General features: G+C 29.5%; 1 protein-coding gene and 2 long non-coding RNA genes across 5 annotated transcripts; 2 read left to right on the top strand and 1 right to left on the bottom strand.

Moving 5' to 3' along the window:
- The first annotated feature begins 109 nt into the window (after positions 1–109).
- On the top strand, positions 110–14,400 carry Arfrp1 (ADP-ribosylation factor related protein 1). Of its 3 annotated transcripts, none has more exons than XR_015546914.1 (6): positions 111–482; positions 546–716; positions 1,571–1,652; positions 1,880–2,051; positions 10,822–10,961; positions 11,097–14,400. XR_015546914.1 is itself a non-coding variant. In XM_011051338.2 (6 exons), the coding sequence occupies exons 1-5, from the start codon at positions 390–392 to the stop codon at positions 10,938–10,940; spliced, it is 618 nt and encodes a 205-aa protein (XP_011049640.1). In that variant the 5' UTR covers positions 114–389; the 3' UTR covers positions 10,941–10,961; positions 11,097–14,400. The 3 variants fall into 3 exon arrangements, 2 of the variants coding, with proteins under 2 accessions (XP_087267997.1, XP_011049640.1); XM_011051338.2 differs by having other exon boundaries at positions 114–482; positions 10,841–10,961; XM_087411871.1 differs by lacking the exons at positions 10,822–10,961; positions 11,097–14,400 and adding an exon at positions 9,590–9,644 and having other exon boundaries at positions 110–482.
- On the top strand, positions 2,058–8,277 carry LOC147907809 (uncharacterized). The gene is made up of 2 exons (XR_015546919.1): positions 2,058–7,236; positions 7,372–8,277. It is a non-coding gene; the product is annotated as an uncharacterized LOC147907809 (long non-coding RNA).
- Positions 14,401–15,323: 923 nt separating the features above from the next.
- Positions 15,324–19,563, bottom strand: LOC147907808 (uncharacterized). The gene is made up of 2 exons (XR_015546923.1): positions 19,202–19,563; positions 15,324–16,533 (listed from the first exon to the last, which is right to left on the bottom strand). It is a non-coding gene; the product is annotated as an uncharacterized LOC147907808 (long non-coding RNA).
- Positions 19,564–21,992: the final 2,429 nt, after the last annotated feature.

Below are 21,992 nucleotides of genomic sequence, written 5' to 3'. Positions count from 1 at the left end.
GTAGTAGTAGACGGTACATTTCGCTTGCCTGCTTTCCGCGAATTTTGATTGGCTTCCGCTTTTCCGCTTTCCGTTTTTCTGTCAAGATGTCATGAACCCAGCCTTAGTCGCCATATTGTTTCCGGTGATGCGCGTATTGGAGCGCGTTGGGCATGTTGGAGCATGCGACGCGACAAACCTTTGATCAACATTTATGGATTCCTCCCTCTGATATTTGGAGGCACTCGGGTGATATTTCCGAACGCAGCCCAACATGACACGAGTCCACAAGTCCACAAGTCCACAACAGTCCACGAGTGCGAATTTGCGAAGTGCGATGAGTGCGGGCCTAAAATATAAACAATACGACATGTAAATTATATCATCGATTACATCGATGGTTAACGGAGATGTACACATTGCTGCATGGTTTGTACAAGTATTTGATGCAAAAGGACGAGTACTTTATATTAATTTTAGGACTCGATAATGCGGGGAAAACGGTAAGACACCCTCGAACATTCCGAGGTTATAATGTTAGAACTACAATTATCGATTATTTGTAGACTTACCTCGAGGCGGCGAAGACGAAATTTACGAAAAATTACAAGGGTATGAATCCGAGCAAGATTACGACTACTGTAGGCTTGAACATTGGCAAGATCGACATCGCTGGAGTATCTTTTAATTTCTGGGATCTCGGTGGTCAAGAGGAACTTCAATCTCTGTGGGACAAAGTAAATAAGGAGGCATAGGACTCTTTTGGTTTCAAAAAGTAGGCTTTTTTCATGATTTTTTTGGAACAGATATATAAGCTACAAAGATCGAATTTTTTGTTAATGAAAATATATATTTTAATATTATATTTCACTAAAAAATATCTTTTTTCTTCCTAGGCTTTACATGGCATACAACATTTCACAATACCAGAAATATCTCTGACCTGGTTCATCTGAAACAAAAAATTTAAAAAGTGTCTTAAAATATATTAAAAATTGTATTTCCTATCAGAAAACTTTTTTTTAGAAAGAAATTTGAAATTTTTGCATTAAGTTTGAAAATTTTTGTTAAAAATCCAAAATTCAAAATTGTTTCCGATAGGCATTATAATCTTTAATATACTTTAATATACTTTAACTCTTTTTGACTTTTTGTTTCAGATGAACCAAGTCGGAGATATTGTATTTCTGATACCATGAAACATGCATGTGCTAGGAAGAATGGGATATGCAGTGAAACATAAAATAAAAAATTATGATTAGTAGTAAAAAATATATAATTTTATTTATAAAATTAAAACATTTGATTCTTGCAGCTCATATATATTTTTTCTAGAAAAAAAAACCATGGAAAAGGCTTACTTTTTGAAACCAAAAGAGTTCTATGTCCTCTTTTAATATTGTATATAATACAAAAACAAATATACATCGTGTATTTTTTTAATTATTTATTTATGGAATTATATAACATTTCTTTTTTTATTTATGGAATTATATAACATTTCTCATTGCACCATTAGTAGTACATAAGATAATTAGACAATATATATGAATTATATGTAGTGAATGATAATATTAGTTTATACTTGCAGTATTATGCAGAATCTCACGCTGTGATTTATATTGTTGACTCGTCTGATCGTGATAGAATACCAGATTCCAAAGAAACTTTTGGTAAGATGTTCTCTAATGATATTTTGAGTTATTAAATTGAACAAGTTCCAATTGTAAGTAAAATAACAGTATTAATAAAGAAAACATTTTTAATATTTCAACATACATTTTTAAATAAAACTATATGTTTTATTTAAAAAATATATCTTTATTTCTTAAAAAATTATTTCCTTTATTTTAATGAGGTTACAAACGGTAACAATATATGTATTACATTTTTCTTTTAGATAAGGTGATATCATCTGAGCATCTAATTGGCGTACCATTATTGGTACTAGCAAATAAACAAGATGTACCTGATTGTATGGGTGTCAGAGAAGTGAAGCCAATATTCAATCAAAGTGCGCATTTAATTGGTAGAAGAGATTGCATGGTGATGCCTGTATCAGCCCTTAATGGGTAAGCAAAATTAGCGCTTTATTTTGCTGATTCATACCATTTATATTATTTATATAATTCTCAGTGCTCTCTCTCCCCCTCTCCTATCTCTCTTCCCTCGCTCCCCTCCCCTTCCTCCTTCTTTCTCCTCCTTCCCTCCCTTCCTCGCTCCCTCCCTGTGTGCACGTGCGTGTATGCGTACATGTGCGTGTATGTGTACGTATGTGTACAACTGGTTACAGAAAGAATGCAACACTTTTTTCTTCGATGGGTTTCAGAACGCTTGTAGCGAGTGATTGCTGTATGCGTACGTATGTGCGCGCGCGCGCGTGTGTGTGTGTGTGTGTGTGTATATATACATACATAATTGAAAGATTTTTCATAAAAATGAAACAAGTCTAAAAAGTTAAATTTTCAGGAAACAAAAAACTGCATCTTCGAAAACCATTTATAATATTATGTAAATATAATAATTTTAAGCAATAAGGATCTTATTGGACCATTCATGTGAATACACAGCCAATAATAATTTTAATGTTGATATGTAATAGGTATAAAAACAAAATTTTAGGCTTTGATTAAGGGGTTATATCCGAGTAAACGCCTGAAAACATGTGATAATTTGGAAAATTTTTTCATAACTTTAACAAATTTTATTCGAACCACTTGAATTTTTATAGTATTTGCTAAACTAAATTCTTTAGAGAAGTACACATGATTTTTATCGGTTAAAAACTTTTTTGTTAATAAATACTTTTTTATTGAATTTTTTTGAGTGAAAATGAAACCTTATCTTTTTTCTACAAAAATTAATATTTTAACATATATGTGTGCACTTCTCTAGCAAATTTAATGTGGATTATAAAAAAATTTTGTTTTTTGTTTCTAATGAAAGTATATATATATATATACATGGATTTCTGTGAGCCACAGAGATCCATGGAAAAAAACATTCTCGCTTGTAAAACTTCAGCGTCAACAGCTTGACATAAAAAAATGTAAGGAAATGCTAGAGCGGCTGAACTTGATCGATGTTGATAGTATAGACTTTTTAAATTCCGAACAAAAAAAATAATATAATGTGACATTTTTAATTTATTTTTTATTATATTATCGTTCTGTCTCATTCAAATACATACATCTATTCTTGCTTAATATTGCAACGCCACTCTTGCAAGATCGAACACTTAATACTAGACACAATTACTGCTTTGTTTATCATTCTGAGTCTTTGTTCAACATTTGTATGTACATGTAATTTATAAATCAATATAAATCTTTTTTTAAGCTTTTAATCTTAGTTTCATTAACACAATGTTCGTTCACTTATTGTAATCAAAAAGGTGATGCATTGTCGTTTTGTTTATATAATTTTATATCAAGAAAATGTTTATGTTAGGTGACAGCTTTACTAATTGAAAAATAAATAAATTTTAATTTTTTTTCGATTTTAATGTAAAGTCCACTGTAGCTCTTTCTACAATTTTGTGTCAACTTTAATCTTGTAAATGGATTTTTTATTCCGTTCGATAAATTCAGAAATTTTTATCGATCCACAATATGTCAACAGTTTGCTCACTCCAGCATCTCCACATATGTATATTTAAAGGTCTTCAAACTGAATTTTCACACTTATTTTATTACTTAACTGCAAAAAATTCCCGAAATTATTCTATGTTTTCAATCGGATATAATCCCTTAATATTTTGGGGACTTATTTAAAAAAAAAATAATAATAATAAAGAACCTCTAGACTTGTTTGGTTTTTCCAGAAATATCTTATTTATATAATATTTTACATTTTTATACCTATTTATATCCCTTATTTAATATTTTACTTTTACCTTTTTATAAGTGAAGAAGAAATATTATTAAAGTATAAAGCAATAATTTTTTTTTATTTCCAAAATTTTACAAATTGCTCCTAACCAAAACATTCTTTATAAATGTCATTTCTGTTTTATGTTTGATTCTTGATGATTCTTGAAACAAAATTGTTCACGATGTAATATTGCTAACAGAAAACGATTTGACGTTATAATTCAGATTTTAAAGAAAAATGGATTTGTTTGATTTTTGTGGGACAATTATTTATATATTATATTATACATACGAGTATATGCACACATAAACACATACAACATACACACAGGGCCTATCTCTAATCTAATAGGCCGAATATCTCGGAAAATACGAAAAATATGGAAAAATTTTTCATGTAATTGTATGATTTGAAGGAATGTAAATATTGGTATAATTAGTTTCCGAAAAGTCAATTTTTTACTGTCATATAAATATTATAATTGATATCACCATTTAAAAAAATAGAATTATATAATTTTTTTACATAATATGATTCCTCTGATTATTCCGTATATAAATGTATTAAGGTGAAGTTGCCGCAAAATCATTTAAATGGATTCTAAAGACGATTAGTCATATTGAAAATAGCATTTACACACAGATGATTTACGCGTCATTAGGTCTCCCCCCTTTTTTTCAGCTAAAGTTCTTGCACGGTTCAAAGTTCTTGCAGCTTATAATAAACTTCTTGCAGCTTATTGACACATCAGTTATGCATGCCACACTAAAGTTTCGTATAACAATTACGTTTTAATTAGTCATCTAAATCCAATCTTAAGTACTTCACACTTTCTTCATGCAAACTAGTCTGAGGACTACTATTTCGTAAGTACATATTGGACAGCTTTTATATAAAGCAAATCTTGTCTTGATGTGACAGCTGTGAAGCGTCATATTGGATTAATGATAAAGATTTCCATTTTTTAATTTTTTGTTCTCAGCATAGATTCTATCTCACAGACACGTATTAATAACATATATATGTGTACTTTAATCCTGGAAAAGGATTTTCAAATCAGTAAGACAAGAAAAAAGTAATTGTTATACAAAAATTATATGGTTTAATTAATAGACAGACTTTAGGATCCCCTAAAAAAATAATTAAAGGAATTTACGATATATATAGGATGTTCTTAAATTTTGGCACCTTCCATCCTGAGATAGAACGTAAACTGAGTCGAAAAGTCCTCTATTTTGCGATTTTCGAGAATTAACGAGATATTAATTAGTAGATATATTAAAAATCGCTGAATATTGGTTTTTAATAATTTTTTATTCAAATACCAACTTTAGAAAAATTGCAACAGATAAAAATCATTAATTTGTTTCTCAAAGAACTTTAAGAATTTTTTCAGAATTTCTTATCAAATTTTTAGTATACTGCATTTTCTTATTTTTACACCATGAGAAAATATGGTATTAAAAAATTATGAAAAAATTCTAAAAAAATTCTCAGAATTTTATAAGAAGAAAATAAACAATTTTTATCTCTTGCTGTTTTTCTGTAAAGTTGATAGTATTTGAGTAAAAAATTATTAAAAACCAATATTTATCGATTTTTAGTAATTAATATCTTAATTTGCAAAAAATGCAAAATGGTACAAGACTGTTCGATTCAGTTTAGTCCGCTCTATCTGCTCAGGATGGGTGATATCGAATTTTAGGAATATCCTGTATAGGATAAAACTACTAAATGTGAATCAGGCACTAATTCTGGATCACTTTTTATATTTAAAATAATTATATTTTAAATAATTATATTGTTCATTAAATGATACATGTTACAAGATTCTTTAATATTTGATTAATTTTCACTTCTACGTAAAAATGAAAATAAGAGGTACAACAACTTCCAAAGACCCTGACCTTGACAAATGTTATCCAGATCATGATTCTGAACAACATTCAAGAGGTTTTAGCCATCGATCGGACATCTTGAGTAATGCACAGTACTGTAACTTTCAAATCTTATAACTCGTAAAATACTTAATGAAAAAATACTTTATTAAAATATTCGAAGTGACCTTAACAACGCCACCTAAGGTCAAATTAATGATATCATCTTATGTCCTCCTCGAAATCATAAAACTTGTCTGAAACATTTTTCGATTTAACACAGTGTTTCTGAAATATTTGAGTGGATCCTTTAAAATGGGACATGTATATACAGGATTGGCCATATTCGACGGAAAGATGTTTTTTTTTTCAATCATGAAACGTCGTTACTCGATCTAACATCTCTGTCAAAAGTTACAGTGTTTGCCAGATCTTTCCGTCGAATATGGCCAACCCTGTATATAAGGGTAATCCACTTAAATAGAACATCTTGAATGTTTTGCTTATTTTCGATAATATAAAAAAATGTTTCAAATGAAAGTGGAACGAGGACCTTTCAAAGAGGACATATTTTGGTCATGTTTTTTTTTCTAGATGAAAACTTCAAAAAGATATGAAGGTCACCTCCACTTTTTGAAATGGAATTATGTGATTTTCTTTTACATAATATGATATTCCGCTAATTATTCTGCATATAAAAATATTGAGATAGAGATATAAAAAAAATAATTTACGAGATATTTCACACTTTATTCTGACACATTTTTTACATAAAACATTAAATATCTCATAAACTATTAATTTTTTGACAATTATATCCTAATACTTTCATACATAGAATAATAAGATGAATTAGTTGATGGAGAAAACACATCTATCATTTACAAAAATACATAGTTATAAATTGCACATTATAAATTGCAATTTTTTTAACAACAACTGTGTGTTTTCTTTATATTAATTAACTAGAAGTTAAAATGCCTATAACAGTTGAAACTGGATCTTTATTGCTTAAATAATTCAATCTTGAATTACTATGTATTACTATATAAGCAATTTTAATAATTTGATGCTACAATCAGACATCATATTATAAAGATGTTAATATATTGAAAAAACTATTAATAAATTTATTGCGAAAAATATTATCTCGATCAGGAATCGAATCTGGATTTCTCTGTATTTCATACGAGCGTCCTGAACTTTTAGACTACTGAGGCCTTAGTAATATTCTTTGCAATAATCGGTTCATATAAGGAAACAGATCTTTCTTTCAGACGACATAATATAAACAATACTAATCTTTATTTTTAGACCGCATATGTGAGAATACAATTAATACTAATTAAAATGCCTATAACGGTCAAAATATTGATTGTGTTCTCACATATGCGATCTAAAAATAATGATTCTTAATATTGTTTATACAATTGATTCATCTTATATATATATTATGCTGTTTAAAATACTTAAAATATTAAGATACGATTATTAATAAAATTATTAGGTGTTGGAATTAATTCGTAGCGTTTTACAAGTGATGGGAAGTACTTTCATTAATGTATTTTTTAATGCTCATGTGAAATAAATAACATTCTTTCATTAAAAAACGCTACGAATTAATTCCAACACCTAATAATAGTTTACGAATTATTTAATATTTTATGTTAACATATGCCGAAATAAAGTAATATCTCGTAAATTAATGATTTTTTGATATCTCTACCTTAATACTTTTATATGCAGAATAACTAAAAAAATATATATCATACTGTGTAAAAAATTATGCAGTTCCATTTAAGAAAATGGAAGTGACCTTCATCTTTTTGACGCCTCCACCTAGAAAAAAAACATGACCCAAAAATACGTCCCCCTCGAAGCCGTTTCACTTTCATTTGAAACATTTTTTTATATTCAAAAACAAGCGAGATATTTCAGATGGTCGATTTAAATGAGCCACCGTGCGTGCGTGCGTGCGTGTCAAATATCTCGTTAACTACTAATTTTTTGATAATTGTATCTTAATATTTTATGAACAGAATAGTAAGAGGAATCAATTGATGTAAAGAAAAAACATAGTTGCTTACAAATATATATATAATCAGAACAGATATTTTTTTTAATAGATTATTTTTCCGAGATGTTTGATTATGTTTGAAAGAGGTCACCCTCTCTCTCTGTGTGTGTGTGTGTGTGTGTGTGTGTGTGTGTGTGTGTGTGTGTGTGTGTGTGCGCGCGCGCGCGTATGCATGCGTGCGTGTGTGTTCCGTAATTTTGTCAACACTTTTATGTAAATAGAGCGGAATAAACTAAGTCGAAAAGTCCTCTACCATTTTGCAATTTTCGCAATAGTTAACAAGATATTAATTATTAAATATTATTGAAAACTAATATTGCTAAATATTAGTTTTTAATAATCATTCACTCAAATACTATCAACTTTACAGAAAAGCAATAAAAGACAAAAATTGCTTATTTTCTTCTCATAAAGTTCTGAGAATTTTTTCAGAATTTTTTAATACTGTACTTTCTCAATTAGTAAAAATAATCACTAATATATGTATATATACACACATACATATATATATATATTTTTTTTTTTCATAGAATTTTTTCAGAATTTTTTATCAATTTTTTTAGTACTGCATTTTCTTTTATATATATATATATACACACATATATATATATATATATATATATATATATATAAAAGAAAATGCAGTACTAAAAAAATTCTGAAAAAATTCTATGAAAAAAAAAATAAACAACTTTTGCAGTTTTCCTATAATTTGAGAAAAAAATTATTGAAGACCAATATTCGGGGCAATTTTTAGTAATTAATATCTATTATGAAAATTGCAAAAAGGACTTTTCGACTCAGTTTAATCCACTCTATTTACAGAAGCGCTTGTCGAAAAAAAATTTCGGGATACCCTGTATATATACATATATATCTCGCAACTACGTATATACTCCCTGTATATATACATATGCCAAAAACCTTCTGAAATATCTTTAAATTCATAAAGTCCAAAAAAAAATTTGTAGAATCAAAATTGCACGGTATGAAGGAGGCTATCATATGATGGCGGTAGTAATTTTTGTTCAGATGAAGGCACTGCAAAGATTTTAAGGTCAACTTCGTTTTTTTAAATAATTAATATTAACCCTCAGTACACACAACTGTGGCAGTCTCTATTTACATCCAGGTATTTGTAACCCAGCGTTTTCTTTTGCTTGTATCTCATATTGTGGTGCAATTGTTGATTTTAACTAATTTTTTTTTTAATCTATCGTTTGAAGACTGAAAAAAAAGAATTTTTAAGTTAGAAAGTCTAAAATGTCATAGCACAAAAGATATTTTGTAATAAGTGAAAAGAGATCGGAAAAAAACATGAAAACAAATGCGAATTTTTTTCAAAACATCTTTTTGTCATAAATAAATGAAAAAAGATTTTATTAGTGATGAATCAACAAATAAATTGAATTTTAAGAAACTATAAGTGTTTTTGCGATTTGTTCTAAAAACGATATTTTTTTTTGCAAAGTGAAAATGAATGATTTTTCAGTTTTACGGAAACTAATCACAAACCGAAAATCTTTGATAGAGATAAATAAAAAAAAATAATCCTAATATTCTTCTATGGTAAATATTAACAATTTATTATTATATTTATTATTATATTTAATATTTACCGTATTTACTGCCAGAGCCATTAATGAGGAAAAAGAAGAAGAAGAAGTCTTTTTCTGATATTAAGAACACAATAAAATTGACTTAAAATCATTTTTTTATGATGTGCACTATAAAATCATAAATAATGCAATTAATCATATCTACTTACATTTCAACTTTGCAGTAAGTCCGGATTTTTTGATGTTGTACCCACAAAGGATTAGGTAACTCCAATACGTACTTTACACCGTACAATTATGTAGCTAATGGCGCATTAGAAGGCTGCCGAGCAAAGGAATTGTAGAGGTGAAACTTAAGTTTTTTCCCTTTTCAGTATCACTGCCCAGTATTCGAATGCCTGAATTATGAAAATCGGGTGGGGTTACGCTAACTCCTTGTATGTACTGAGGGTTAAAACAGATTCAAAAAATTAATCGAACAAAGGGAACGATAATGCCAATGGGAGCCGACACAGTTGATCGTGTGTAATCAACAGGGAATGGAAATAACTCGTTACTTGTAATGAAGTTACAGTTACAAGTTACTTTTTTGGCAATTTTACTAGTAACTGCGTTACTTTTTTTTTTGTGACTGTATAACGGTAATGTAGTTATATTTTTTTGGTAACAGTAACGAAGTTTTATAGTTGCATTTATCATTACTTTGCACTCAATTTGGACACGATTTGATTGGACATAAGCCACTTATTGCGCTTGAGATTAAAAAGCTCCTCGTCCGCTGTGTTTGATGATCATCGATTTTAACAAAGTAACGGAAAAGTAACGAAAATATAAATAACGATAATTGTAACGAGTTACTTTAAAAAATCTGTAACTCCCTGGTAATCAATATATATGTATTGATCAATAGTACAGATGTTTCGACTCTCAATTTGGGTCATCCCCAATGTATAAATAACCATTATCGGAGTCCGTGTAAGAATTTTTGCCTAGACTTTATGGATTGGAAGATATTTCAGGTGATAATAGTTATTGGGACACATTGTATATACAGGGTGTAACGTAAAGACTGGAACAACGCTTAAGGGACGACTTCTAAGATTATTTTAAAACAAAAATTCTCATCCCAAAAAATGTCAAGGCTATAATAATTTTTGCATCATTTAAAATTAACGAAAGATACCGCCTAAAATTTGTACGTTCGAGTATAGTATGACACAAAATGCTGAAAATAAAAGCTAATTTTTGCCTCTTGTAAATATCAATATAAAGATTATATATGCGAGGATACAATTACTATTTCTAATCATATATTTCTAATCATTGATATTTATTATGTTAAAAAAAAATATTTTCCCTTGACATTTTGGTAATAGAATTTTTCTCAAAATAATCTCAGGGATCTTTTCTTAAGCGGGACCTTTAATAATATACTTTTTATTACATAAAATAACAGTCTATAATCTGAAAAAAAGGGATGGAGTAGACGAAGGCATACATTGGTTGGTGGATTGCGTCAAAAGAAACAGTGATATACGACCGCCTCGTAATCAGGACGACAATTCCTTATCTTAGCTGTGACATCCCTATTCTTTGGTAATTTATATTAATATATAAATATATATAATACATTGCGGTATTAACGCACTGTACATATTTATATCGCATATGTACAGTGTTTCTATGAATAAAAAATTTCTTTTTAATCGAATATACATTATCTCCTTCTAGATATATAAAAAGAATGTATCGCACACAGGTGATAGGATAGAACGTTCATTTCTTTCTAAGAATATTCTAAAATTTACGTAAAATGATTTATCAGATCTTGCTTGGAACTGGATTTGTATGAGTGAATGCCTGATATCAAGGTAGTCGCCGAGATAAGAGATAATGTCCACACCTTGTCTCGATGCTCTATTATGTTAGTGATAAAGAATGTACAAAACTGATCGCGCAACTGTAGGTACTCTGTTTGATATATAGGTTGTGATTTTTGTGCGGTGCATTTCTTTTTGGTCGTAAGCTTCTTATTTATTTAACATTATCACATACTATGTGGCCTTACTATGACACCGAGGATTGGAGTGTCTTGCCGCCGGAACTCAACAGAAGGTGATTTATTCAGCTTATAATGGGAGCTTTCCAACAAAAGACATAGGAATTATTTTGTTTTTCTCTTTCATTCATCAATATATCGAATGAAGACAAAATGATTCCTGTATGTCGATATGTGTTTCTTGTTGAGAAACTCTCATACAGACTGTGTTCCGATATTCGCTGCTAGTACTGAAAATCTATAATCTATAGTATACGTTACGTGCACTATAGACTTTTAGCACTGAACGCAGCCTACATGAGAGTTTTCCAGTAAGAGACTAGTTGAATACATACTATACATAAACCTATCGATAAAGAAATTGTTTTGTAGCAGAACATTTATCACTCGAAATTGTACATTGTATGATTGTGTCTGAAGATTGAAATTATCTGTAGCATTTTAAGAAACTTCTCTATGAAGGGAAGAGATTATATTAGTAAACTAATTGAAGCATGTATTCATGTACCATGTTTAAAATACCAAGTGTAGCTGTAGAATCCAAATTTTCCTTCTCTCGTAAAGAAAGACGGCATTCAATGATAGCAAAATTTGGTACATAAACGTGAAATATGAAAACTTTGATATACATACTCCATTATAAATCTATCGTTCTTTATCAAGTCATTTTAATTAAGATAATACACCTTATGCCATCACTCGATGCGTTCTACGTGTAGTTTGTACCCACGAAAAAATAATATGGCCATATTATTATCAGTTGTGCAATGACACTTGTCTAGAGAAACTTGCAGCTCCTTGCAGCTCCTGTCGACTTGAACATATGCAACGCGTGTGTTATCTTATCGTACAAGTAAAGATCGTTTTCGTGAGCCAGAAATATCTGTGGTAATTTCGGCGAGTTTGAGATCGAAATTGTCCCGCTTTCAGGATTATCCATGCGAGATTTGTCTTCTCGGTATTCACTCGCATAGAAGCTCTATCTTATCAAAATCCTCATCAGACTATTTTTTCTAAAAGTTGGCCTCGTTTCCACATACGAAGACGATAAAGCTAATAACAATTTTTCCCCTTCAATCTTCACAGGTAAATCGAATCAGCGTTGTTAAATAAGTTGTTAAAATATACAAAATGTTAAAATGAAAACGATTAATGATTAATTTCGGCAAAAATAAAAAATCTTAACGTTCATGCACATTAGACTTTTCTATGTATGAGATTAGAGATGTTTTTCAATTTAAGTTCCATCCATGTAGAATTGACTTTAATCTCGGTTTAACTTACTGTTTATCTTTTTATAATTCTTTAGAAATAAATAAATTTAGAATTAAATTGAACCAAAAAAGATTAAAGATAATCTTACGTTTGGTGGAACTAAAGCTCAATCAGACCCAACCAATGTGAGATTACTCATGTTCGTTTCTAATAAGTTTAATTTTATTTTATTATATCTTTTTCTAATTGTAAAAATTAAAAAGAAGATGAAGAATAAATTGAACCGAGATTAAAGTTAATTTACATTGGTAGAAATGGGCACTGGTGATACAAATCGAAGAAATGTCATTCTGTCTCTGCATCGTTTTTAGGAGTAACAAAAACTGCTTTTCTTTTAGGAGACACTAACGTTCTCTCCTTTTTAACATTTCAACAAATAACAAAGAACGACATTTGTGTGTCAATCATTGTCTCCTAAAAGGAAAGCAGCCACAGAAAGCACTGAAGAGCAGAGGCGTTACGAGGCACTAAGTAAGCAGATACGCTCCAGCATAAGGCGCAAAATTTGAAAGGGCACAAAATTTAATAGGCGCTACTTTTGTAAATATAAAGCTCTACTTGATATTTTAAGTGAATTAGCTAAAAGTGGATTCTGGAAATCTTTCCAAATTTAGCAATAGAGCATTATGGATCTTATGTGGCAGAGGCATCTTTTTTAAAATTAGAAATAATAAAGAATTATCTGAAAAATACAATGACACGGTCATGCGATTTAGCTATTGATGATATCAATTGAAAAAGAATTGGCGAATATGTAATCAATCTTAATTACGTAACAATTGAAGACGTAATCAGAATATTTTTATTTAAAGCTGAAATTTCGAAAGTGAATATCTCCATTTCGGTACCGCTAAGATTTTTGAAATTTTAAACACATATAGATAAAATTATTTTAAACATAATATCCAAATTTCAAAAAAGAATCTGTAGAAACTCAATTTCTCGGAAAAATACCTTAAGTGTGATATATCATTCACATACCGATTTATCAGATAATTCCTAACTTCTGCTTCGTATACTTCTTTTTGTCAACGTATTTCCGTATCAGTAATTTTTATTTTTATTTTTTAAGACAATGTCTGAAGCAAGTCTTAAAGATAATGTCCGTAAGATGTCATAAGGATCAATGTCTCTAATGGACATAATAAAAGTAATAAAAATTGACGACTATGATTGGTCAATTTTTAACGTCTGATCTGATTTCTGATTTATGACTAATGGCTTATTGTAGAAGGCCTATACGACATTATAAGATAATTCTGTAAAACATCAGGACAAGTCTGTAAAACATTTTAAGAATAATGTCTTTAGGACGTCATAAATCGACGCATAAGATATTTTAAAGATGTTATATAGACGTCATTCTGATACTTTCAAAAAAGTCTTGTGAATTTTAAGACATCTTTATCATATCTAATAAGATATCTCAATGTTTTGTAATGAGTAAATACACTGGGTACCAAAACTTGACTGTCAATTCCGAGTATCTTTTATCTTTATTCAATATTCGGTAACCAAGGATAAAATGATACTCGAGTTGACAGAATAGAATTAACGCAACACTGGTCAACAAAATTATCGCATAGATAAATTTATATTAAAATTTCACACAAATTCAAATAAGCGTGACTGCGAAAAACGATCGCACTTAAAAGTTTCTTTTTTTTTTCGTTTTAGAATAAAGTGTAAATGTTTTACGGAGTTTTCAATATATTTTGAATCTATCCTTACCTGGCATCTTTTAAAAAATAAGGACGTGTTTTTTTTCTTTTTTTTTTTTTTAGAAATTTGCATAATTTGACGTACAATTAAAAAAAATACATAGCTCTTTTTTTAATTTGTAAGAGAAAAATCCATATTTTACGATGGTTATTATGACATTTACGAAAAAATTTATTTTACCCCATAGAGAACGATTTTCTTTGGGTTATGTTTTTAGATCAAGAGAATTAGTCCAATCTCAGCAGAGAACCATAAAACGGTTGCAAAACTTATTGTGTTCTGCTGAACGCAGCCAAAGTTTCAAAAATTGCTATTATGAAAACCGTACAATTAGAAACGAAATGTATTATTGAACGGCATAATGTTATAAAAAATATTACATGAGAGAATGTTAGAATTTTTGTATTGATATATAACGTAAAGTAAATATTTAGGATTACTGAATGGTACATGACAAAGAAATTAATAACCACTTAATTATAATTATTTTTAAAATACATTTATATTATAATGAGAAAAATATTTGTTATTTATTTTCTACAGATGTCCAGCAAACGAGAATGGATTAAAATGAATTGAAATTTTTTTCTACCCGAATGCGTATTTTAAATAGCGAATATACTTTTTTTTGAATTTAATTGGATTTAATTGAATTCAATGAGATTCAATTGGATACAATTGGATTGAAAAACTGCATTTCCTATTCAAAACTTTGAATTAAACAGTATTCACAAAGTGTGTGTTGTACGCAGAAAAAGCTAATATTATTTTTAGATTGAAAGGCATAGAGATGTGCTCCATGCAATTCCTATAAATGAATAAAAATGTATTTAGGATTGAAAAGCATTCATTTTAACATTTGTGAATCAATATTTTTGAAAATCTGAATTCATTTTAATTCATTCTCGTTTGCTGGGTGGGAAGTCACAACGCACACCATGGTCCATCATACCAAATACCCGACGACAAATGTATATAGATCAAAGTCTGTTAGTCAAATTTAATCAGAATTTTTTCGGATTTGATGATATTTTTTTTTTCTCTGATGATATTTTCTTTTTATGAATGTATATACAAGTATAACGTTTTTCCTTAAATAATATTTCTATTTTTCCAAAATAAGCATATTTTAAAAGTAAAACTAAAATTCTTTTGCTTACAAACATTGCTTCTATACTATAAATTAATAATCATTTATTATATACATATCTTCTGTTGTGCTGATTTTGTAGAAATAATATTGTTTACGCTCGTGAATTATTTAAATTTTTAAAATATCAATATATAATATATTTTTTTTAAAAGATATATTCTTTTTGAACGAAAAATAAACGTATAAATTCTAAAGAATATATATTGTGGAGATCTATCGCGAAAGTTTTAAATTGACTTTCATGATTTAATCGTTAAATTTATGATATATTGCTCTGTCAAACACATCTGTTGTCACATATGTGCATCAAGATTTATAATTAATATTGATACTTATATGAATATATAATGTAAAAAATATATGAGATATTACTTTTTTGCAAGTCATGCGCTAATATCTAATATATTTACAACATAATCGGCTTCCGATTCACGATCTTAATTGCGTGCAATCGTCTCATGGAAGATCTTTATAGTTTCTTACTCTATTATAGTATTTTTGTGCGAATCGTTATTTAAATACAATACAATTCTGCTAATTATGATAAAATCTCATTTTTGCAAAAGAGATGTGCATTATGAGATATATAACAAGTCAGTTTTATATCTATTATTAATTTGATGGCAATTACAAGCGAATTCTATAATATATAATCGTACTTGTACAATATTAATTGTAGCTAATACTTTTTTGAAAAAATATAAAACCATGAATTAAATTATCGATTAATATATGCAAAACGCATAATTATTTCGAAGATTCAGCTATTATGTACCTGCCTGCAAGTTAGATAAATAAGTGTCAGATAAATTCGCTTTAATTTTTAAAGGGAGAAAAAACCGCGTTAGAGGTTCAGCTAAAAAGAACAGCCCTATATATAGCAAATCTGTTGAAATTTTGTTCCGAATTTGTCGCCATTCAGCAGCTTAAATCTTATATCCACGATGATAGAAATCGTTCTGAAATTTCAGATGAAGAAGGAATTAATAAATCACATTGAACAACTTGGCCAATGCGATATACAAAGCTTTAAACACATAAGCTATTGAATAGCAAAGGATTCAAATCAAACTACCTATCTCTCAGTATGGCTATAAATGTTAAATGCATTATTTACAAGAAATTGAAACTTTGGCAATCATTTCGAATAATCGTATATAAATATAATAGATATACAAAATAAGAATATTTTTAATTAAATACGAAAGCTAGAGTAAAAAAGCTAGAGAAATCCGAGATTTACTATCGAAATATTTCTTTCTCAGAAATATTTTAATTAAAAATTAAAGTGAATAGGATCCTTAAACAAGATGATCGCTTCGTCTGAGCATCAATATTCTATATATACATATAATATATAGAATATATATATATATATATATATATATATATATAATACATATTAGAGAAAAAAAGAGAAGATAAATGTCCAAGAAATTGAGCTAAAAAGAAAACAGTACCGTATATCTATAATTGTTCTTCTACATCTATATTAAATGCCACAAAAAATTAACTTCAGAGATAAGCTTCAAGCTTAGCGGAGTACAAGATAAAGCTGAAGACTTTAAGAATACTTAAGGCATAAAAATATATGTTGGATAAGTGGAAATCTAGATCACAATCATTTTAAACAATCCTGTATATACGTTAAAGTTTAATTTAAAGTTTAAATAGAAATTTGTATTTTTTATCTTATAAGCCGCAACACAGACTTTTGCATAACGCTGTATAACGTATAAGACATAAAGCAAAAAAATTAATCACAGTATGAAATGAAGGATTTTGATTGTGTGTGTGTGTGTGTGTGTGGTTGATTTTCTTATTTCTGGCACAAATAAAAACGGAATCCGACATTCCGAAAAAAAAGAAGAAACAAATTAGAATTAAAAACAGAAGATATACCAGAAACTTTTGATATCAAAGAAGAAGCGCAAGCTGAAACGGATTCAGATCTCATATCGAAGAAAAAAAGAAGAAAAAGAAGGAATCAATTGAATTTCAAGAGGCAGCATCTGGGAGGGGAGGGGGGGAGGTATATGGGGATATATTTGCTCTTTAAAATTGTGTATTTACACCTTGTTTTCAGATGACCTTTTGTGCACGCATATTGATGCAAGCTTTAATTGAAGCCTGAAGAATTTCTTACTATATTCGATGCAATGTTGCTTCCAATTGCTGCAGATCTGATTCCTCTAATCTTCTTCCCATCATAATCTATACAAGTTCAATGGGATTCAAATCTTTGCTCATTGAGGATATGCACAGAGAAAAAAGTTTCTTTGGATTTAGTATTCCTATTCATTTGACTAAAATTTGTTTCATTGAAATAACGTATGTTTATACGAAATATTATTTGTTTGAATAAAAATTTTGTTTCATTTGAGAACCTCTATTGCTTGACAGAAATAACATTATTATTCGAAGTAATATCTTTAAATTAAATAGTATATTATTTGGTTACAATGAATACAAACAATGAAACAAATTATTTATTTGAAAATGGCAAAATATATTGATAAAGATTTTTCATGCAAATATAATTGCTTTCTTAGAACAATCATTACATTTTTTGACCGAAAATATAGAAACAATAGCTTATATATCTAACAAGAATTAAACGAGCAGTGCTATGTGCTATATCAATTACGTTTGTGCCGTACAATTTGATCACACAAATATCGAAGATAGAGATTATCTGTACAAATAAATAATATATTTAAGGCAAATTAAGATATATATTGTTTCAATTATCACAACAATCGCATTTATTAATTCAAACATTGATTTGTTTGGATCATTCCAAATAACAAATTTATTTGGATACAATAAAATTTATTAAATCCAGAGAAATCTTTTTCTCTGTGTGGTAGCATCTCAATTTTATCCTGATGCGAGGACAACACTCGCCCACATATCGCCAGAATTGCAACTTCCTTGAAGAAAACAATATCGATATAGGATTGTGTGAGATATGATGAGAAGAAAGATTACGAAGATTAAAGGAACAGTTAACAAATCTACAGCAACTGGAAACAGCATTGCATCAAATATAGGAAATTCCACAAGCTTCAATTAGAGCTTGCATCAATATGTACGTTACAAGAGGTCATTCGAAGAGGCGGATATACAGAGATTTAAAGAGCAAATATATCCCCACATACTGCCATTCTCCTTTGCACACACACACACACACACACACACACACACACACACACACACACACACACACACACACACACACACACATGCGCGCGTGCAAAATCCAACCATTATAATATTATAATATTCTCCCTACATATTGGATAATGCTAATGCTGGAGGTAATTATATAAAATGTGTATAGGTAAGTTTAATACACTGTATCTCCTCGAAAAAAATCGTACATAATTTAATTTTTTTTAATTTATAAAAGAAAAGTTCATACTTTACGATGATCATCATAATATTTACGAAAAAAATTTACTCCACCCATAAAGTGCATCAAACATTTCTTTAAAAAAACGTCCTCATTTTTTAAAAAAATGCCACGTAGAGATAAGGATAGATTCAAAATCTATTGAAAGCTTTATAAAGTACAGATTTTATCCTTGAAAATGAAAAAAAAACTTGTGACCTTTTCAAAAATACCTTCACTGCATTCAAATCTCGCGTGATCGATGCGCAATGCTGCCACATTCATGGCATTTCTTGTTTAAGGGAATTCTCACGCGATTTTTCCTTCTTGTCATCCTCACATCATCTCACTCATATGAGTCGAGTCACACGCGGTCGTGAGATTAGAATACGCTGTTCGTTTTTCTGTTGTTGGATTCTTTAAACGTTTTATCGACAATTATCATTAACTAGTCACAGCCAATGAAAATCGCGCTTTCTTCCAGGATTGTCCTGCCATTGACTATCGCTAGTTAACGATAGCGACAATCATCGATAAGACTTTTAGAGAATTCCGTTACTGGTGGAAAGTTCCTAATGCGACGTCGGTAACGATGCATTTACTATTTAATCAAATAAAATTAAATTTTATACAAATTAAAATTTCTATATTAAAAGTAAAACGTGCATACATGTGTATTCCGTACGCGTTACCATGTGGTATATATTGGATCATTGTGGTATATTGGGTCATCTAAAAAGTATCCGCGGTTTTTTGTCACTAGATGTGTTGACCATCAACACCATCTAGTGACAAAAACCGCGGATACTTTTTAGATGACCCAATATATTGATGGTCAACACCATCTAGTGACAAAAAACCGCGGATACTTTTTAGATGACCCAATACTTTCAATTTTTCCCGCAATGACACTAAAATCGCATTGTTCCGTTTTCCGTGAATTATCCGACACCGTATTTCAAGTCCATTTTTATTCTCGAATTTGGTCTCCTTCTTTTTATTTTGTGGTATCGTTCATTAACCAGACCAGACTACCAACTGCGAAGAAATAAATGATGTTGTTACAACTGATCCTTATCATCTTCATTAGATTACAGTATGGCTCGCTGTCCGATATATGTTAATGCACTTGTGGCCAAAATTCATACGGGAAATGTTTTGAGATCGAAATTTAACCGGATTATAAACGAATATAATTCTTGTAAATTTTGCCTATATATTTGCAACATCAGAAGATTTTTTTTATATAACATTTTATGTTTCACATTAAAATAACCATATATAATACAAATAAAAAGTTAAAAACGCGAGGACACATTGATTCAATGTATTTTTATCAAAATTTGAGATGAACGAGATCTTTTTAACATTATTACCTGCAGTACTTCAGGAAAAATATAGACAAAACGGATAAGACAATTCTGTAAAATCCGCTCTTCAACTCTGATGGAAAAATTTCGTTGAACTTAATTCCCGTTTTGGAACAGTATTTCAGAAAAAATTTAATTTAATTTCAGCAATTTTTTGATGAAAAATTCATTTTCAGCAAAATTTTAATAAAATTTCAGAGAAATTTTAAGAAAAGTTTCTACAGAAGTTCAGAGAAATTTCAGTTCAATTTCAGTATGTTAGGTAAAAAATTATAACTTTCAGTGAAATTTAAATAAATTTTCAATCAACAATTTCGCTAAAATGTTAATAAGTTTCGCTAAAATGTAAAAAATAAAACGAACATGGAATAATTTCAACGAAATTTTTTTATCAGGGAACACACTTAAAGTCGGAATCCATAATCACAGTCTAATCATACAAAAAATTATTAAACATTTCGTAAAATTATACTTCTCAAATGCAGTATTTCTATTTCGAGAATCTAATGGAAATACTACGGAAACAGCCGAAAATCAAATAAGTTCAATCTTAAAACCATCTTCGTCAAGACGATTTTAAATCAAACAAGAATTCCTTAAGGAAGAACTTTTTTTCGAATGTCGTCTTATTTCGTGACTATGAATTGTTAGAGGCTCCGCACAATAAAAGAAATAGGGAACAAAGAATAAGAATTTCAACCTATTAGAAATCATGTATTGTGGAATACACAGTTTCTGATAGGTTGAAATTCTTGTTCTCTGTTCTTTGTTCTTTCTATGCGTGCGAAGCTCCTCACGATCTTAAGACAATCTTGATTGACTAAGACAATCTTGATCAAGATGACTTTTATATACTCGAAAACCCGTATTCATAGTCAAAATTCAAGGCAGCGCTTAAGCCGGTTCTATATTAGTTACAAGCCGATAGCAAGTTTGTTGCGACAGCCAATATGAAGAGTTGATTTCAAAATGCAAGCTTCAGATTGGCTGTCGCAACAAACTTGCGATCGGCTTGCAACTAATGTAAAACCGGCTTTAAGCGCTGCCTTGAACTTTGACTATGAATATGGGCCTTTGAGTATATAAAAGTATTGGGTCATTTAAAAAGTATCCGCGGTACTTTGTCACTAGATATATGACCATCAACACACATCTAGTGACAAAAAACCGCGGATATTTTTAGATGATCTAATAACATATGGTGTTCTGCGTATGCGCGGTTTTACAATGCGCATGTGTCACGAGTAATACATACTATCTGACAATAGGAAAAGTAAGGAGCTAGCAGTCTAATGTTATAATAGAAGTCTGTGAAATCGCGCTATGACTGCGCTTGCCTAGTGACGAGACATTAGCATGTCTCCTGAATAGCTGATTACAACAATTAATTTTATGAAGCAACGTGACTGTGCGGGGATGTATCTAATCGATTTGATGGAAGATTCTAAAAAATTAAGATTTTTTTTTATCTCCTTTTTTTGTTGAGTATAGGCGGTGGTTCCTAATACTATTGATACTGTATTTGATCACCAAAGATATGGCGGACCAAAGATATGGGGATTTATTATGGGGACTTTTTTGAAATGAGTAAAAATTACGAAAGTGAATCGAATTTACTAGAATATTTATAATTTCATTGAATCTCTTAACATCT

Source organism: Acromyrmex echinatior, chromosome 12 (assembly GCF_024713525.1).
Source record: "Acromyrmex echinatior isolate Ae372 chromosome 12, ASM2471352v2, whole genome shotgun sequence".
Lineage (NCBI taxonomy): Eukaryota > Metazoa > Arthropoda > Insecta > Hymenoptera > Formicidae > Acromyrmex > Acromyrmex echinatior.
This window is presented reverse-complemented; position numbering and strand designations above follow the sequence as displayed.